Source organism: Salvelinus fontinalis, chromosome 18, assembly GCF_029448725.1.
Source record: "Salvelinus fontinalis isolate EN_2023a chromosome 18, ASM2944872v1, whole genome shotgun sequence".
NCBI lineage: Eukaryota > Metazoa > Chordata > Actinopteri > Salmoniformes > Salmonidae > Salvelinus > Salvelinus fontinalis.
The window spans coordinates 47,073,339-47,094,379 of record NC_074682.1 but is presented as its reverse complement, the minus strand read 5'-3'; the positions used below and the strand labels follow the sequence as shown (position 1 = coordinate 47,094,379).

At 42.0% G+C, this 21,041-nt stretch overlaps 1 protein-coding gene across 1 annotated transcript in view; it reads right to left on the bottom strand.

The window, feature by feature from the left end:
• Positions 1-20,266, bottom strand: part of LOC129815651 (carbohydrate sulfotransferase 11-like) — a 40,851-nt gene extending 20,585 nt beyond the window's left edge. The window contains exon 1 of the mRNA XM_055869644.1: positions 19,806-20,266. Coding sequence (XP_055725619.1) covers positions 19,806-19,998 — 193 coding nt within the window. The 5' untranslated portion in view covers positions 19,999-20,266. The remainder of the gene's footprint in view (positions 1-19,805) is intronic.
• Positions 20,267-21,041: the final 775 nt, after the last annotated feature.

Genomic DNA, 21,041 nt, shown 5'->3' with positions numbered 1-21,041 from the left:
GCAGGCATAAGCTACGGACAACGAACACAATGGCAATTTATCAATTTATCAACTTCCTCTTGAATTTGCAGACGTGTTGCTGTGCGTTTTGTTGCCAACCTTACTTTACTAGCTGACAACTTTACGTTTGTTTTTTTTCTTTTTAATTACCGTTTATATATATATATATATATATATATATATATATATATATATATATATATATATATATTATTTTTTTTGTTTGTTTTTAGTTTTTTCCCTCATTCAACTTTTTCACTCCGGACGCTTTATCTGGACATGGTTCGTCAGCACTTTCAACAGCCGAAGCTAAGTAGTAACATTAACATGATGTCTTCTAATTGCAGTCGCTGTACTCATAATATACAGGAGAACGATCGCCTTATGGCGAGGATAGCTGTGCTGCAAGCCCAGCTTCAGACGCAATCGTTAGGCAAGGGTAATTTCAGTGTATGAAAGGATGAAACAGCGTCTGTGCCACCAGTAAGTACAGATAGTAACGTTAGTATAAATCCCCCCGCACAGTCCCCGCAGCCGGACAACTTTCTCATGGCTTCTGGAGGGAAATGCTGTAGGAATGCTCAACTGGTGTCGCTCATTCAGCCGACAGAAACTTTCAACCGGTTTTCCCCATTAAGTAGCGAGTCGGAGTCTGAGGCCGAGTCTTCTCTTGTCTCTACTCCTCCCGTTACGGGGTCTGAGACGCCGAAGGCTCCCACCATTAGCTCTGACAAATTGAAAAGCCTAATCATTGGCGACTCCATTACCCGCAGTATTAGACTTAAAACGAATCACCCAGCGATCATACACTGTTTACCAGGGGGCAGGGCTACCGACGTTAAGGCTAATCTGAAGATGGTGCTGGCTAAAGCTAAAACTGGCGAGTGTAGAGAGTATAGAGATATTGTTATCCACGTCGGCACCAACGATGTTAGGATGAAACAGTCAGAGGTCACCAAGCGCAACATAGCTTCAGCGTGTAAATCAGCTAGAAAGATGTGTCGGCATTGAGTAATTGTCTCTGGCCCCCTCCCAGTTAGGGGGAGTGACGAGCTCTACAGCAGAGTCTCACAACTCAATCGCTGGTTCAAAACTGTTTTCTGCCCCTCCTAGATAGAATTTGTAGATAATTGGCCCTCTTTCTGGGACTCACCCACAAACAGGACCAAGTCTGACCTGCTGAGGAGTGACGGACTCCATCCTAGCTGGAGGGGTGCTCTCATCTTATCTACCAACATAGACAGGGCTCTAACTCCTCTAGCTCCACAATGAAATAGGGTGCAGGCCAGGCAGCAGGCTGTTAGCCAGCCTGCCAGCTAAGTGGAGTCTGCCACTAGCACAGTCAGTGTAGTCAGCTCAGCCATCCCCATTGAGACTGTGTCTGTGCCTCGACCTAGGTTGGGCAAAACTAAACATAGCGGTGTTCGCCTTAGCAATCTCATTAGGATAAAGACCTCCTCCATTCCTGCCATTATTGAAAGAGATCGTGATACCTCACATCTCAAAATAGGGTTACTTAATGTTAGATCCCTCACTTCAAAGGCAGTTATAGTCAATGAACTAATCACTGATCACAATCTTGATGTGATTGGCCTGACTGAAACATGGCTTAAGCCTGATGAATTTACTGTGTTAAATGAGGTCTCTCCTCCTGGTTATACTAGTGACCATATCCCCCGTGCATCCCGCAAAGGCGGAGGTGTTGCTAACATTTACGATAGCAAATTTCAATTTACAAAAAAACAATGACGTTTTCGTCTTTTGAGCTTCTAGTCATGAAATCTATGCAGCCTACTCAATCACTTTTTATAGCTACTGTTTACAGGCCTCCTGGGCCATATACAGCATTCCTCTCTGAGTTCCCTGAATTCCTATCGGACCTTGTAGTCATAGCAGATCATATTCTAATTTTTGGTGATTTTAATATTCATATGGAGAAGTCCACAGACCCACTCCAAAAGGCTTTCGGAGCCATCATTGACTCAGTGGGTTTTGTCCAACATGTCTCTGGACCTACTCACTGCCACAGTCATACTCTGGACCTAGTTTTGTCCCATGGAATAAATGTTGTAGATCTTAATGTTTTTCCTCATAATCCTGGACTATCGGACCACCATTTTATTACGTTTGCAATCGCAACAAATAATCTGCTCAGACCCCAACCAAGGAGCATCAAAAGTTGTGCTATAAATTCTCAGACAACACAAAAATTCCTTGATGCCCTTCCAGACTCCTTCTGCCTACCCAAGGACGTCAGAGGACAAACATCAGTCAACCACCTAACTGAGGAACTCAATTTAACCTTGCGCAATACCCTAGATGCAGTTGAACCCCTAAAAACGAAAAACATTTGTCATAAGAAACTAGCTCCCTGGTATACAGAAAATACCCGAGCTCTGAAGCAAGCTTCCAGAAAATTGGAACGGAAATGGCGCCACACCAAACTGGAATTCTTCCGATTAGCTTGGAAAGACAGTACCGTGCAGTATCGAAGAGCCCTCACTGCTGCTCGATCATCCTACTTTTCCAACTTAATTGAGGAAAATAAGAACAATCCAAAATTTATTTTTGATACTGTTGCAAAGCAAACTAAAAAGCAGCATTCCCCAAGAGAGGATGGCTTTCACTTCAGCAGTAATAAGTTCATGAACTTCTTTGAGGAAAAGATCATGATCATTAGAAAGCAAATTACGGACTCCTCTTTAAATCTGCGTATTCCTCCAGGGCTTAGCTGTCCTGGATCTGCACAGCTCTGCCAGGGCCTGGGATCGGGAGAGACACTTAAGTGTTTTAGTACTATATCTTTTGACACAATGATGAAAATAATCATGGCCTCTAAACCTTCAAGCTGCATACTGGATCCTATTCCAACTAAACTACTGAAAGAGCTGCTTCATGTGCTTGGCCCTCCTATGTTGAACATAATAAACGGCTCTCTATCCACCGGATGTGTACCAAACTCACTAAAAGTGGCAGTAATAAAGCCTCTCTTGAAAAAGCCAAACCTTATAAAAAACTACTGGCCTATATCGAATCTTCCATTCCTTTCAAAAGTTTTAGAAAAAGCTGTTGCGCAGCAACTCACTGCCTTCCTGAAGACAAACAATGTATACGAAATGCTTCAGTCTGGTTTTAGACCCCATCATAGCACTGAGACTGCACTTGTGAAGGTGGTAAATGACCTTTAATTGGCGTCAGACCGAGGCTCTGCATCTGTCCTCGTGCTACTAGACCTTAGTGCTGCCTTTGACACCGTCGATCACCACATTCTTTTGGAGAGACAGGAAACCCAAATTGGCCTACACGGACAAGTTCTGGCCTGGTTTAGATCTTATCTGTCGGAAAGATATCAGTTTGTCTCTGTGAATGGTTTGTCCTCTGACAAATCAACTGTACATTTCGGTGTTCCTCAAGGTTCCGTTTTAGGACCACTATTGTTTTCCCTATATATTTTATCTCTTGGGGATGTTATTCGAAAACATGAATGTTAACTTTCACTGCTATGCGGATGACACACAGCTGTACATTTCAATGAAACATGGTGAAGCCCCAAAATTGCCCTCGCTAGAAGCCTGTGTTTCAGACATAAGGAAGTGGATGGCTGAAAAAGTTCTACTTTTAAACTCGGACAAAACAGAGATGCTTGTTCTAGGTCCCAAGAAACAAAGAGATCTTCTGTTAAATCTGACAATTAATCTTGATGGTTGTAAAGTCGTCTCAAATAAAACTGTGAAGGACCTCGGCGTTACTCTTGACCCTGATCTCTCTTTTGACGAACATATCAAGACTGTTTCAAGGACAGCTTTTTTCCATCTACGTAACATTGCAAAAATCTGAAATTTTCTGTCCAAAAATGATGCAGAAAAATGTATCCATGCATTTGTTACTTCTAGGTTAGACTACTGCAATGCTCTACTTTCCGGCTACCCGGATAAAGCACTAAATAAACTTCAGTTAGTGCTAAATACGGCTGCTAGAATCCTGACTAGAACCAAGAAATTTGATCATATTACTCCAGTGCTAGCTTCCCTACACTGACTTCCTGTTAAGGCAAGGGCTGATTTCAAGGCTTTACTGTTAACCTATAAAGCGTTATATGGGCTTGCTCCTACCTATCTTTCCGAGTTGGTCCTGCCGTACATACCTACACGTACGCTACGGTCACAAGACACAGGCCTCCTAATTGTCCCTAGAATTTCTAAGCAAACAGCTGGAGGGAGGGCTTTCTCCTATAGATCTCAATTTTTATGGAACGGTCTGCCTACCCATGTGAGAGACGCAGACTCGGTCTCAACCTTTAAGTCTTTACTGAAGACTTATCTCTTCAGTAGGTCATATGATTGAGTGTAGTCTGGCCCAGGAGTGTGAAGGTGAACGGAAAGGCTCTGGAGCAACGAACCGCCCTTGCTGTCTCTGCCTGGCCGGTTCCCCTCTCTCCACTGGGATTCTCTGCCTCTAACCCTATTACAGGGGCTGAGTCACTGGCTTACTGGTGCTCTTTCATGCCGTCCCTAGGAGGGGTGCGTCACTTGAGTGGGTTGAGTTACTGACGTGATCTTCCTGTCTGGGTTGGCACCCCCCCTTGGTTTGTGCTGTGGTGGAGATCTTTGTGGGCTATACTCGGCCTTGTCTCAGGATTGTAAGTTGGTGGTTGAAGATATCCCTCTAGTGGTGCGGGGGCTGTGCTTTGGCAAAGTGGGTGGGGTTATATCCTTCCTGTTTGGCCCTGTCCGGGGGTATCATCGGATGGGGCCACAGTGTCTCCTGACCCCTCCTGTCTCAGCCTCCAGTATTTATGCTGCAGTAGTTTATGTGTCGGGGGGCTAGGGTCAGTTGGTTATATCTGGAGTACTTCTCCTGTCTTATCCAGTGTCCTGTGTGAATTTAAGTATGCTCTCTCTAATTCTCTCCTTCTCTCTCTCGGAGAACCTGAGCCCTAGGACCATACGTCAGGACTACCGGGCATGATGACTCCTTGCTGTCCCCAGTCCACCTGGCCTTGCTGCTGTTCCAGTTTCAACTGTTCTGCCTGCGGTTATGGAACCCCTACCTGTCCCAGACCTGCTGCTTTCAACTCTTAATGATCGGCTATGAAAAGCCAACTGACATTTATTCCTGATTATTATTTGACCATGCTTGTCATTTATGAACATTTTGAAAATCTTGGCTCTCTCTAATTCTCTCCTTCTCTCTTTCTTTCTCTCTCTCGGAGGACCTGAGCCCTAGGACCATACGTCAGGACTACCGGGCATGATGACTCTTTGCTGTCCCCAGTCCACCTGGCCTTGCTGCTATTCCAGTTTCAACTGTTCTGCCTGCGGTTATGGAACCCCTACCTGTCCCAGACCTGCTGTTTTCAACTCTTAATGATCGGCTATGAAAAGCCAACTGACATGTATTCCTGATTATTATTTGACCATGCTTGTCACTTATGAACATTTTGAACATCTTGGCCATGTTCTGTTATAATCTCCACCCGGCACAGCCAGAAGAGGACTGGCCTCCCCTCATAGCCTGGTTCCTCTCTAGGTTTCTTCCTAGGTTTTGGCCTTTCTAGGGAGTTTTTCCTAGCCACCGTGCTTCTACACCTGCATTGCTTGCTGTTTGGGGTTTTAGGCTGGGTTTCTGTACAGCACTTCGAGATATTAGCTGATGTACGAAGGGCTATATAAAATAAACTTGATTTGATTTGAATTTGAATGCATTGTTTAGTTTAATGTGACAGACACCGTGGTCTACAAGGCTGTTTAAGCCTCTTGTGGTAGTTCCACCATGTATAAATGTAACGTAATACTATTTGTAAGATCAATAGAGAGTATGGAGGGAAAATGTAGTGTGTGTGGCAAGGAAAATTGCAGACAGGCGATGTGTGTGTCTCTCCCTCTCCACACTCGTGTGAGACTTGGCAAGTCTGAGTGTCAAGCTGCATGTAAACAGTGAACCCACTGACACGCTCCATGCCACAGCAAGGCATGCATGAAATATATATACTGTAAACTGTAACCCACTGTACCTGGGGATAACCTGAGCTATGCACCACCATGAGGGAGAGGGGAGAGTGTGAGAAGAAATAGATGGAACGATACATATTAAACCAAGTCTCTAGATTTGCCATCTGCATTCAACCCAACAGCTGCTAATTTGGCAAACTAGATCTGAATAACTGCATGCCAATTTTAACTTTCTCATTGTACAGATTGTACAAATGTTATTTGTGTAGAGAAACAACTATTTCCATGCAGACGACCGTTTAAAGGTTACTTTCTCAACAGACATGGGTTTACTTGTTGGCTTTATTTGTTGGCTAATCACAAAAACATGTTGCCTCATTGTCAATGGAAGGGGCTTTGTCACTTCAGCCTGGCCCTTGCTCAGCATTTGCGAAAGTGTGGGGCATTTTGTGGTGAAGTGTTACTGTACATACATTTTGTGGTGAAGTGTTACTGTACATACATTTTGTGGTGAAGTGTTACTGTACATACATTTTGTGGTGAAGTGTTACTGTACATACATTTTGTGGTGAAGTGTTACTGTACATACATTTTTTATCGTGTTTTCTAAACACATTAACACTTCCTTATGGAAACTGCGGCTGTGAGTCCAGGCAGCAGACATTTTAAATATGACCACTCCCAAACCTTTTATTTACTTTTTCTAATTAAAATGCCAGAAGTACAGGCAACGTCAGTACTATTTTTGAATGTACTGTCAGTCTAAATAACCTGGCAGAAAGTGACTTTAGCTACTGTACTCCAGGAACAAGCAGAGACGACACATTGAACCAATAAGTGCTCTTTGTACCTTACCTTCCTGATATTATCATTCAACAACCATTGAAAATTACACACAAAAAAATCTAATCACTGTTTGTAGCTATTCCTCTGATGCATCAGCTAATTACAGAGTAGGTACACATTAGAGCCTAGCACTTACACCTGTTTCTATGTCGTTTCATTGTCAAGCATTGCAATCCGAACTGCTGAAGATCTAATTCATGGACTATCACTCAGAATAAGATCATCTACTAGCTAAGTGAGAAAAATGTAAACAGTGAAAGCCAAGTAGACACCCGTCTACCCTACAAAGGGGTTTATAGCACTCCCCCTAAACCTATTTAATGCCATCTGTTAAGTGCTATTGGTTTCCTCTTGACTAGGCCCCATGCTGATTCCCTCTTTCCCTCTCTGGTACATTAGCAATGGCTTAGTAGATGCAGAATATAGAAAGGCCAATGTGCGTTACTCCTGTCCCTGCCATGAACACTGCTCTGTGTGGAAGTCCCTCGGGAAGCAGGGGCCCCCCTCCCCCTCCACAGGCTCTCCAGGTCTGCCAAAGAGAGTGCGCTTTAGTGAGAGACACACTGTGCTGTGTGGAGGCCGATCCCTGCTGTTGCCGCAATGTGTGTGAAGGGTGTTCGTGCGTATGCACGGGCACGTGTGTGGTATCTGTTTAACAAGAGTGAGAGTCTTAAAACAGAGTGTTAGCAGATGTGGTACAGGTATCTTCTTGGTCTTGGTCCTAGAGACACATTGTGTGGATTACAGAACATGTGGGGGCTGTTTTCCTATAAGCAAATCCGCAGGGGTAAAAAGAGTAGCAAAGCTGCTAGGCAGGAAGAGGCCCAAAAAGCAAATCAGGCCATGGTGTTCCACAAGGAGGGTCTTCCAGGTGGTGATTGGGTGATCACCAAGGTTTAAGTCTTTAATTCATGGATTGATTGCTCGCAAGGCTGTCCTGGGAACACCTTGTGTGCTATGCCTGTCATGTGCTGATCAGGAGTCAAGTGTTTCGCCAAGTGAGGAGAACAAGGCTCTTAAGTCTTAAAATGTATCCAAATGTAATCGAAAATATAATGTAATCCCCAAAAGTAATTATTCATCATGAGAGGTCTATAAACAATAACTAGTAATGCTACAAACTCCAAGAAAGGTTAAAATCTCAACTTCCTGGAATTTTTTTTAAATAAATTGCTGCGATGTAGTCACTTTTGAGGACACAAGCTCAAGTACACAGTACAAATATGATTAAAAAAAATATGAAAATAACATTTTATGATGTATAGCCTTTTTAACAAAGCTGTAAAAATAAGGCTTGAAATTACATAATTTTTCTAAATACAACAATCAATTTATAAACGACTAACTATACAATTTCACCTTCCATATAACTGTAAAATACATATTTCTATATTTAGTGTTAGAGAAAATGTGCATATTTTCTAAAGGTCTCTCGATCAAAACGTCTGCTCCCACCGCTGTGAATGTCACACAGAGCTTTAGCTTGGCTTCCTGAACTCGTTAGGAACACGCATTTCATCTCATATTTACATTGTCCTTCTATGCAGAGTGTATGAATTATTTTAGATGAATGGCTATAAATCGATCTCTGAATGTGCTACCGCGACAAAACCACTATCTCCTGTTGCGTTATGATGTAAGGATTCCAGGCATATGCGTTGTTGGTGGCTGTAACGTAAGGTCCAGCCAAGGGTTGAAGGACAGTTGGAAGAGTGAATGAAATTATAGGAGGGACATCCCAGCTTCAAGTGGTGTCAGATTTCCCATCCTGCTTCACAAGTGCAGAAAAGACATACTGTGTTGTGTCCATGAGAATCTATGGTTTCCACATATCGATTTATACTATAGGTCGACCGATTATGATTTTTCAACGCCGATACCGATACCGATTATTGGAGGACCAAAAAAGCCGATACCGATTAATCGGACGATTTTTAAAATGTATCTGTAATAATGACAATTACAACAATACTGAATGAACACTTATTTTAACTTAATATAATACATCAATAAAAATCAATTTAGCCTCAAATAAATAATGAAACATGTTCAATTTGGTTTAAATAATGCAAAAACAAAGTGTTGGAGGAGAAAGTAAAAGTGCAATATGTGCCATGTAAAAAAACTTTTAAGTTCCTTGCTCAGAACATGAGAACATATGAAAGCTGGTGGTTCCTTTTAACATGAGACTTCAATATTCCAAGGTAAGAGGTTTTAGGTTGTAGTTAATATAGTATTTATAGGACTATTTCTCTCTATACCATTTGAATTCCATATACCTTTGACTATTGGATGTTCTTATAGGCACTTTAGTATTGCCAGTGTATAGCTTCCGCCCCTCTCCTCGCTCCTACCTGGGCTCGAACGAGGAACACATCGACAACAGCCACCCTCGAAGCAGCGTTACCCATGCAGAGCAAGGGGAACAACTACTCCAAGTCTCAGAGCGAGTGACGTTTGAAACGCTATTAGCACGCACCCCGCTAACTAGCTAGCCATTTCACATTGGTTACACCAGCCTAATCTCGGGAGTTGATAGGCTTGAAGTCATAAACAGCGCAATGCTTGAAGCACCTGTGAAGAGCTGCTGGCAAAACGCAAGAAAGTGCTGTTTGAATGAATGCTTACGAGCCTGCTGCTGCCTACTATCGCTCAGTCAGACTGATCTATCAAATATCAAATCATAGACTTAATTTTAACATAATAACACACAGAAATACGAGCCTTTGGTCATTAATATGGTAGAATCCGGAAACTATCATTTCGAAAACAAAACGTTTATTATTATCGTATATACCCTGACTCTGCGTGCAATGAACGCAAGAGAAGTGACACAATTTCACCTGGTTAATATTGCCTGCTAACCTGGATTTCTTTTAGCTAAATATGCAGGTAGACAAATATATACTTCTGTGTATTGATTTTAAGAAAGGCATTGATGTTTATGGTTAGGAACATGTTGGAGCAACGACAGTCCTTTTTCCGCGAATGCGCACCGCATCGATTATATGCAAAGCAGGACACGCTAGATAAACTAGTAATATCATCAACCATGTGTAGTTAACTAGTGATTATGATTGATTGATTCTTTTTATAAGATAAGTTTAATGCTAGCTAGCAACTTACCTTGGCTTCTTACTGCATTCGCGTAACAGGCAGTCTCCTCGTGGAGTGCAATGAGAGGCAGGTGGTTAGAGCATTGGACTAGTTAACTGTAAGGTTGCAAGATTGCATCCCTGAGCTGACAAGGTAAAAATCTGTGGTTCTGCCCCTGAACAAGGCAGTTAACCCACCGTTCCTAGTCCGTCATTGAAAATAAGAACGTGTTCTTAACTGACTTGCCTAGTTAAATAAAGGTGTAAAAAAAAAATATATATATATATATATATATATATTTAAATATCGATTTCCGATTGTTATGAAAACTTGAAATCGTCCCTAATTAATCGGCCATTCCGAGTGAAAAAGTGAAAATGTCAGTCAGAACCTGTACCAGAACATCACAGGTGCCCAAAACAGGGGAATTTACATCTAATTAACGCACTCAGCAATTTCCCAGATCAAGGTTAAGTCAGCATGGGCAGATAAGGTGACCACAGATCTTGAAACATTTTTAACGTCAAAACTAACATTTGGGTGACAGTGCAAGACTGACCGTAGATCAAAATAAAAAGCTTACGAAGCACATACAAATTATGCAAGACAAAAATCTGGAGAGAATTCCGATTGGCATTCCCAGTAGTCCTCTGTGTGTGAGAAGATAATCAAATCCTACGTGGGGTTTGTGCCTTGGTGAGAGCAGCTGGAAGTAATGGAGGCCAACTATGAACCAAGCCTAGAGTGAGTGAAGAAATAAGTCTTCTGGAATCACAAAATAATCTAATCCTGGAGTGCTTGGTCATCATGAATATGCAGCTGGCAGGGGGAAAGAACAGTGGGGCTTAATCGAGCTGTCATCAATATTCCAAGATGGCTACAGATCTGACGGAAATCCCAGGCAGTACTGATTTCACCTGGGACACTGAGTGCCATCGAGACTTAATGAGAGACAGTCAGTCGTTATCGCTTGTGGGACACTACATTCTAGACTGAAGTCAAACAATGCCAAACACTTAAAAAACTGGAACATATTTCAAGACTGTGCTCCTACTCTTCTGACAGGAAACAGAATGTACAGATTTGTCCCTAAGGGGATTTTTAATAGTCTGTGGTGCTGCAGTTGTTCGTGACACTCGCGTGTCGAGCAGGTACATCTTATATAACCGTAATGCCCTTGAGTCAAGCCCAGGCAAGGCATGTATGAGGTGGGGACCAGCTTCATTGTGTAAGATAGAACCCCCCCAAAAATCCCAGGAAAGCCACTACACAACACTAAACAACACATTAATTGCACTATAACTGTGACAAATGGTGCCCACAAACTGTTCGGGCCTACATAAAGCTGTTCCAACAGCAGAGTTTTCTTTCCAGCACAATGGAATGAATCCTTACCACCGCTACACCTAGCTATTTGGCAGCGAAAAAGCCTTGTCTGGCAGAGCCTTGTCTGGCAGCGAAAAAGTTAATTCAGCCTCATTTACTGCTTTTGAAAAAGACATAGCTGACAGGGCTGACTTGCTTAAACAAATGTGGTTTCTACAGAAAATTGAAATGTACATAGTACATACTATGGCATAAGATGAGTGGATAAGAGGCAGTCAGTAATTTCGATTAAGATATTAATGAGTGAGCTAAGATGGATGTAGTCAATATAACTATTTGTTCAGCACTTTTGTACTGTATAACAACAGAATTCAGAACATGGGCTGTTCTTACAGTATTATCCCTGTACACCAAGTCAGAACCGTAGGATAAATAAAGGGGGCATATAAGCAGACAATGAAAGCTCTTACAATAATCAATGATTACATTTCTCTAAAACAGGTTATGAGCTACATGTGCACCACCAAGTCAGAACAGTAGGCTAACTTATGAGGGGAAAGGGACAAAATTATTATGGTGAGACACATGGGCTACTAACAGCTTACTACACAACACATACCTATTACTTTCTTAGCTACAATATCACATAATTTACGCAGCAGCATACAACACATGTTTGGACTCCCCTTGTTGTGCTGTAATCACTTTAACAGGAAGGTGGAAGGTGGTCCATATTGTGGGCAAATTTTGTCATCAAACTTTGTCAAAGTCTGGCATTCTCTGGATTTACGGTGCTTTCAAGAGAACTGAAAACTTGGAAAAAAACAAAGTTGAATCATGACGTCAGTGATCTTCAGGTCAGAGCTCTAGAAAGAGGCCAGAGTTCACGACATGGAATTCCGAGTTGGATGACAATTCAAAACATATTTTCCAAGCCGGAGCTAGATTTTTTCCCCGAGTTTGTAACGGCAGCCTTCCTTCTCTTCAAGAGAAGAGGAGGTGTAGCAGAGATCGGACCAACACGCAGCGTAGCCAGTGCTCAACATGTTTAGACGAATAAACCGTGAACACTTACAAATACAAAATAACAAATGTGGCAAACCGATACAGCCCTATCTGGTGCAGAGACAACACAAAGACAGGAAACAACCACCCACAAAATCCCAACACAAAACAAGCCACCTATATATGATTCTCAATCAGGGACAACGATTGACAGCTGCCTCTGATTGAGAACCATATTAGGCCGAACACAGAAACAGACAAACTAGACACACAACATAGAATGCCCACCCAGCTCATGTCCTGACCAAAACTAAAACAAGCAAAACACATAAGCACTATGATCAGGACGTGACAGAGTTCCCAGTTGTCTTGATCTCACTTGAAGTCTGAGAATTCCCAGTTGTTTTGAACGTGGCAGAAGTCATGCTGGTTTGACAGAATGGCCAATGTATTCAACCTCTTCTGGTCCATGGTGTTGCATGTGAATGTTTATCCTTTTTAAGTTTGGAAAAGACACCCTTAAAACCAGACTTGGACCACACACCCTCTCCACTGAATAGCAGGCTAGTGATTGCTTTGCAACACTTGCAGTTAGCCACTGATTCCTTCCAAACCACTCGATTTCCAACTTGTTGTGTAATGTTTATGTCCAATGGCCGATAAGCACCGATACGTTTCATCGAGAATTTCTCTTCATATGACAAGGGTTGAAAAGGATTTGCCAGGAGATTGTCGACTTGACTCATGATGATAACTGCTTGTCTAGCTTGCTAACTAAGATTTTGAAAGTATGATGTTGACATGATCAGTCCAATTAAAGCTACAGTAGATATATGATTTGACATCATTTTATCTGTGGCCAATGACCTTGAGCCTTCTTGGGATGTGCACTTCTAACGTAAATCTAAGGCAACACCCAAGGGTCTTGAATTTTCAAGCTATTCCCGTAGATTTTGTGGTGATGTTTGAGGACCCATGCCAAATCCTTTCAGTCTCCTGAGGGGGAATAGGTTTTGTTATGCCCTCTTCACGACTGTCTTGGTGTGCTTGGACCATGTTAGTTTGTTGGTGATGTGGATACCAAGGAACTTGAAGCTCTCAACCTGCTCCACTGCAGCCCCGATGAGAATGGGGGTGTGCTCGGTCCTCTTCTTCCTGTAGTCCACAATCATCGCCTTCGTCTTGATCACATTGAGGGAGAGGTTGTTGTCCTGGTACCACACGGCCAGGTCTCTGACCTCCTCCTTATAAGCTGTCTCGTTGTTGTCGGTGATCAGGCCTACCACTGTTGTGTCATCTGCAAACTTAATGATGGTGTTGGAGTCGTGCCTGGCCGTGCAGTCATGAGTGAACAGGAAGTACAGGAGGAGACTGAGCACACACCCCTGAGGGGCCCCTGTGTTGAGGATCAGCGAGGCGTATGGGTTGTTACCTACCCTTACCACCTGGGGGCGGCCCGTCAGGAAGTCCAGGATCCAGTTGCAGAGGGAGGTGTTTAGTCCCAGGGTCCTTAGCTTATTGATGAGCTTTGAGGGCACTATGGTGTTGAACGCTGAGCTGTAGTCTATGAATTGCATTCTCACATAGGTGTTTCTTTTGTCCAGGTGGGAAAGGGCAGTGTGGAGTGCAATAGAGATTGTATTATCTGTGGATCTGTTGGGATGGTATGCAAATTGGAGTGGGTCTAGGATTTCTGGGATAATGGTGTTGATGTGAGCCATGACCAGCCTTTCAAAGCACTTCATGGCTATGGACGTGAGTGTTACGGGTCGGTAGTCATTTAGGCAGGTTACCTTGGAGTTCTTGGGCACAGGCACTATGGTGGTCTGCTTAAAACATGTTGGCATTACAGACTCGGACAGGGAGAGGTTGAAATTGTCAGTGAAGACACTTACCAGTTGGTCAGCGCATGCTCACAGTACACGTCCTGGTAATCCATCTGGCCCTGCGGCCTTGTGAATGTTGACCTGTTTAAAGGTCTGCGTGGAGCGTGATCACACAGTCGTCTGGAACAGCTGGTGCTCTCATGCATGTTTCAGTGTTATTTGCCTCGAAGCAATGATAGAAGTAGTTTAACTTGTCTGGTAGGCTCGTGTCACTGGGCAGCTCTCGGCTGTGCTTCCCTTTGTAGTCTGTAATAGTTTGCAAGCCCTGCCAAATCCGACGAGCGTCAGAGCCGGCGTAGTACGATTCGATCTTAGTCCTGTATTGGCGCTTTGCCTGTTTGATGGTTCGTCGGAGTGCATAGCGGGATTTCTTATAAGCTTCCGGGTTAGAGTCCCGCTCCTTGAAAGCAGCAGCTCTAGCCTTTAGCTCAGTGCGGATGTTGCCTGTAATCCATGGCTTCTGGTTGGGGTATGCACGTACGGTCACTGTGGGGACAACGTCATCGATGCACTCATTGATAAAGCCAATGACTGATGTGGTGTACTCCTCAATGCCATCGGAGGAATCCCGGAATATATTCCAGTCTGTGCTAGCAAAACAGACCTGTAGCTTAGCGTCTGCTTCCTCTGACCACTTTTTTTATTTTATTTTTTTTATTTTTTATCCCCTTTTCTCCCCAATTTTCGTGGTATCCAATCGCTAGTAATTACTATCTTGTCTCATCGCTACAACTCCCGTACGGGCTCGGGAGAGACGAAGGTCGAAAGTCATGCGTCCTCCGAAGCACAACCCAACCAAGCCGCACTGCTTCTTTAACACAGCGCGCCTCCAACCCGGAAGCCAGCCGCACCAATGTGTCGGAGGAAACACCGTGCACCTGGCCCCCTTGGTTAGCACGCACTGCGCCCAGCCCGCCACAGGAGTCGCTGGAGCGCGATGAGACAAGGAAATCCCTACCGGCCAAACCCTCCCTTACCCGGACGACGCTAGCCCAATTGTGCGTCGCCCCGCGGACCTCCCGGTCGCGGCCGGCTGCGACAGAGCCTGGGGGCGAACCCAGAGACTCTGGTGGCGCAGTTAGCACTGCGATGCAGTGCTCTAGACCACTGCGCCACCCGGGAGGCCCCCTCTGACCACTTTTTTATTGATCTAGTCACTGGTGCTTCCTGCTTTGATTTTTACTTGTAAGTAGGAATCGGGAGGATGGAATTATGGTCAGATTTTCCAAATGGAGGGCGAGGGAGAGCTTTATATGCGTCTCTGTGTGTGGAGTAAAGGTTGTCCAGATTTTTTTTCTCCCTCTGGTTGCACATTTAACATGCTGATAGAAATTTGGTAAAACGGATTTAAGTTTCCCTGCATTAAAGTCCCCGGCTACTAGGAGCGCCGCCTCTGAGTGAGCGTTTTCTTCTTTGCTTATGGCGGATAACAGCTCATTCAATGTTGTCTAAATGCCAGCCTCTGACTGTAGTGGTATGTAAACAGCTACGAAAAATACAGATGAAAACTCTCTAGGTAGATAGTGTGGTCTACAGCTTATCATGAGATACTCTACCTCAGGCAAGCAATAGCTCGAGACTTCCATAGATATTGTGCACCAGCTGTTATTTACAAAAATACATAGCCCATTGTCTTACCAGACGCCGCTGTTCTATCCTGACGGTACAGCGTATAACCAGCCAGCTGTACCTGTATGTTGATAGTGTCGTCGTTCAGCCACGACTCCGTGAAGCACAAGATATTACAGTTTTGAATGTCCTGTTGGTAGTTTACTCTTGCGCGGAGGTAATTCATTTTATTCTCCAAAGATTGCACGTTTGCTAGTAGAATGGAAGGAAGTGGGGGTTTATTCGATCGCCTACAAATTCTCAGAAGGCAGCCCGCCCTCTGGCCCCTTTTTCTCTGCCTCCTATTCACGCAAATAGCAGGGATCTGGGCTTGTTCCCGTGAAAGCAGTATATCGTTCGCGTAGGGCTCGTCAGACTCGTTAAAGTAAAAAAAGGATTCTGCCAGTCCGTGGTGAGTAATCACAGTCCTGATATCCAGAAGTTATTTTAGGTCATAAGAGACGGTAGCGGCAACATTTTAAAAATACGTTACGAACAACGCAAATAAACAAACAAAAAACACAATCGGTTGGGGACACGTAAAACGTCTGCCTTCTTCTCCGGCACCATTTTCACTAATAAATGGGAAAAGTTCTTAAAAACAATGTTGTAACAAGTAGAGCAACAGGCAGAGGTGACCATTCTTTTCAAAAGTTTGATAAAAAGCCCAAAAATGTACTCTTTAAAGCTTACTTGGTCTCAGTATGGCTGGGCATGTCTGAATATGGCAATTGTATTGGCAAAGAAGGACCAAAGTGGGATAGGCCTCGCAGTAAAATAAATGCAGAAACAGCTGGAAACTCTCACCACATTATTCCACATAGCAGAGGAAACACTGAACCAATCAGACTAGTAATCAAAGTTTTCCTCCATTCTGGTCCACATCCCAAAGGGAAATGGGGACAGGTTTTGCCAGGAGGTAAAACATTAATGAAAGCTGTTGAGAGTGGGGTGGAGACGCAATACAACAATAACTAACACACACTATAAACACACCATCTCTGTGGTTTACTCACTAACAGCAAGGCATTGGAAGATGTGTTTATATCTGTAGTGTGGTGTAGGCCAAGTCTGCAAAATGACAAACTTTCTCACTTAAGTCAAATTACTAAGTAAATGGGCATACAGTCGCTATTTAAAGTCTACACAAACGTTGCAGTCTTCACATTTTGCTGCCTTAAAATGTAATCTAAAAAAGGGATTACATTTGATTTTTTCCCTATAGATCGACACAACCTACTTCACATTTTCAAAGGAAAATAAAAATTATAGAACATTTTCCAAATTACTAATAAATACAAAATGAGGATGCCTTGATTGAGTGTCTTTACACCCCAGAATAAACCCTTTAACTGGCACACCAAGAAAAAAAATATCTGACAAATATTTTTTCTGTAAAGTGTGTATTTAGCCTCAGTATAGATCATAAATTAAGACTTTTTGTTTGCATGACTTAAACATTGATAAATAATGCATCTCAAACATCTCAACCAGCCGGCTGAGTTGCCCAATTAGAGTAAACAGAATGTTGTATTGGAATTTGCATTAAATCATCTCAAATATGACACATTCATTTACAGTATGTCTGCTTCATGTAGGCCTAGTAAATGAGGACAGACTTCAAGTAATAAAATTATACATTTCTGTCAAAATATAAATATTAGAAAGCATGTAAATGAATGTGTTTACATTTTATATGCTTAGAATACCAATAAAATGACATGTCCTGAAGGATATTGTGAAACATATTGAAGATAAGATAATGATATGGATTTGAAAGGTTTTTTGTATTTGCACAAACAAAATCTAATTACAATATTTCGCCATTATCACTAGATTTAACTCAAAGCTGCAATATGTACGTTTTTGAGCGACCCGACCAAATTCACATGTAAATATATGTCACGATCGTCTTCGTGAGAGAGAGAGGACCAAGGCGCAGCGTGTGCAAAATACATTTCTCTTTTATTGAGAGAAAGGAAAAAACACGAAACGAACACTGAATACAAACTAAACAAAAAACGACCGTGAAGCTAAATAACGTAAGTGCACAGACAAGCAACAAACGTTCAACATAGACAATTACCCACAAACAGCTAAAGCCTATGACTGCCTTAAATATGGCTCCCAATCAGAGACAATAATAACCAGCTGTCTCTGATTGAGAACCAATTCAGGCAACCATAGACTTTCCTAGACACCTATACTAAACACTAACCCATCTACTCTACTTAACCCCCTAAACCATACAACACCCTAGACAATACAAAAACACACAAAGACAACCCACCCCAACTCACGCCCTGACCAACTAAATAAATAAAAGAAAAAGTAACAATAGGTCAGGAACGTGACAATATAATTTATAGATCTGTCATTCTCATTGAAAGCAAGTCTAAGACACTGTACATCTGTTCTATGTGCCTAATTTCTATGCTTCCTCTTCTTATGTTTAGTTTTTTAAGCCTTTTACTTCTGGTTTTATACACCAGTGTAACGGCAGCCTTCCCTCTTTTCACTAGAAGAGGGGGTGAAACAGGGATCGGACCAACACGCAGCGTAGCCAGTGCTCAACATGTTTAATTAAACAAAAACAGTGAACACTTACAACGAACAAAATAACAAAGTGTGGCAAACCGAAAGAGTCCTATCTGGTGCAGAACACAAACACAGAGACAGGAAACAACCACCCACAATCCCCAACACAAAACAAGCCACCTATATATGATTCTCAATCAGGGACAACGATTGACAGCTGCCTCTGATTGAGAACCATATTAGGCTGGACACAGAAACAGACGAACTAGACACACAACGTAGAATTCCCACCCAGCTCACGTCCTGACCAACACTAAACAAGCAAAACACATAAGAACTCTGGTCAGGACGTTACAACCAGCTTCAAAGAGCTGAAAAAACGATATTTTTGGTTATGGAAAATATATTTTACAGTGGTTTAGAAGGTACAATGATTCCCTACTCTATATTTACTTGTTTTGTCACAAACTAAAATTAGGCGAACTTTTAGGCGAATTTTTGCAACCAGGAAATGGTGGAGCAATTTCTGCATAGAGCACCTTTAATAGCATTCATTTAACGGGCAACTCAACCACTCAGGAGAGCATATTTTTCAAAAGTTCCTTAATTGTAAAACAACATTAAGTAATTGAATCAATCTTAAATTATGTAATTTAATCAATCTTAAACATTTTACAACGTATTTTCCCATTTTATACACAATTAGTACAAAAAACGTGGTAAATTAGGTTAGGTTTTTCTCATGTTCACTTACTGGTTTTGAACGATCTTTGAATATGGGAGTCCAATAATGAAAACCACATGATCATTTTACCAAATGGCATTATTTTTCATTCTACCTTTATTTCACTAGGAAAGTCTGTTAAGAACAAATTCTTATTTTCAATCACGGCCTAGGAACAGTGGGTTAACTGCCTTGTTCAGTGGGAGAATGAGATTTTTACCTTGTCAGCTCTGGGATTCGATCTTGCAACCTTTCGGTTACTAATCCAACGCTAGTTCCACTAGGCTACCTAATATATATATATATATATAATAATGTATAATGTAATTAAAAAATGTAAAAAGAGCTGCCTGCTAAATACTTGGTGGCAGCACCTTTGGCAGCCATTACAGACAGCTGTGAATCATTTTGAATACGATTCTACCAACCTTTACTCTCGTAGGGCAACATTTGTTTTAGTAAACATTGCTCAAGCTCAGTACATTTGTTTGGGAATCATTCATGAACAGCAATATTCAAACATTCTCTTCAGTAGTTTAAGCAGATTGAAGTCAGGGCTGAGACTGGACCATTCAGGAACACTATGAGAATACGGATGGCAGGAATGAATTGATGTTGGGAAATATTGAGTGCCTATTACTGTACAATTAGGATACTTATTAATATGAAGAAGAAAAAAAATCCCAATGTAGGGCATGCCATTTGAGAGCTTTAAATATACATAGTGTATGTTCTAACGGTACTCTGTATGCACAACACATGGTGAAACTATGAACCCATATTAACGTCGACATATAAAACGTTCGTGCAGGGTTTTCGACTCACCTGGTTTCAAGTTGCTCTGAAAATAGAGTATAACCATTATAAAACACCCCAAGCACATCGCAAGAACCATCCGATTAACTTTGGGTTTTCTCATCCTGAATCTTAAGGAACGACAAAGCCGACCCAAATCCGTTTGTAATTCATGCGAAAAAATGACCGTTCCACGCTCAAGTAATGTTAGGGATTTGGACATTTGAGAACATTGCCCGGGTACATATAGAACAGCCTCTTCTTCAAGTAAAATTGCTGGTTGTTACTTGTGCAATTCGTCATTTTGATGTACATCCACGCATGTTCTGCGCCGTTGAAAAGTTGCAACAAAAGAAGCGACACTTTACCGTATGTGAAGCAGGCAAATAATTAGTTGCAGACACAACTGGCCAGGGGAAAAACATACATGTATTTTTATGATGAAGGGTTTTATATGCCCGTTGAAGCTTCTTTCCAAACGTTTGCTTTTTTGTTAACTCTTTACTTTCCAGAAACATGGCTGGCACGTGGCATGGGTAATCATATGTTATACTGAACAAAAATATAGCAACATGAGCAGAAATAAAAACTTCAGACAGAGGAGTGTCTCTGTCTGTAATAAAGCCATTTTGTGGGGGGAAATTAATTCTGATTGGCTGGACCCCTGCTCCCCTGCCCAGTCATGTGAAATCCATAGATTAGGGCCTAATGCATTCATTTAAATTGACTGATTTCCTTAACTCAGTAAAATCTCTGAAATTGTTGCATGTTGCGTTTATATTTTTGTTCAATATACTTACACCCACAAAAGTTTAGTTGGTGAAATTGGGAAAGAAATATGAAGCATATTCAATGAACCAATGCAAATTAATTCCTGGTATAAAATGAATGACTACAGTGATATTTGAATAGGCCTGGGTTTATTTTTTCTGCAGCTAGATGTTAATGATCTAGCACCTATTGCACGCAAGCTACATAAGCAAGTAGGGTAATTACAGTGTAGACATTGTTACATATACCCAGGTAACAATCAGTTCTGGGCAATACACCACCGTTCACTACTACAGTGATATTTCAATTAACATTTTATGTCACATGCGCCGAATACAACACGTGTACACACCTTACAGTGAAATGCTTACTTACAAGCCAAGAAAGTATTTACTAAATAAACTGAAGTAAAAACATTTAAATAACAAATAATTAAAGAGCAACAAAAAAATAACAGTAACAAGTGTCACGAACGTCAAAGGTAGAGAGTGAGGA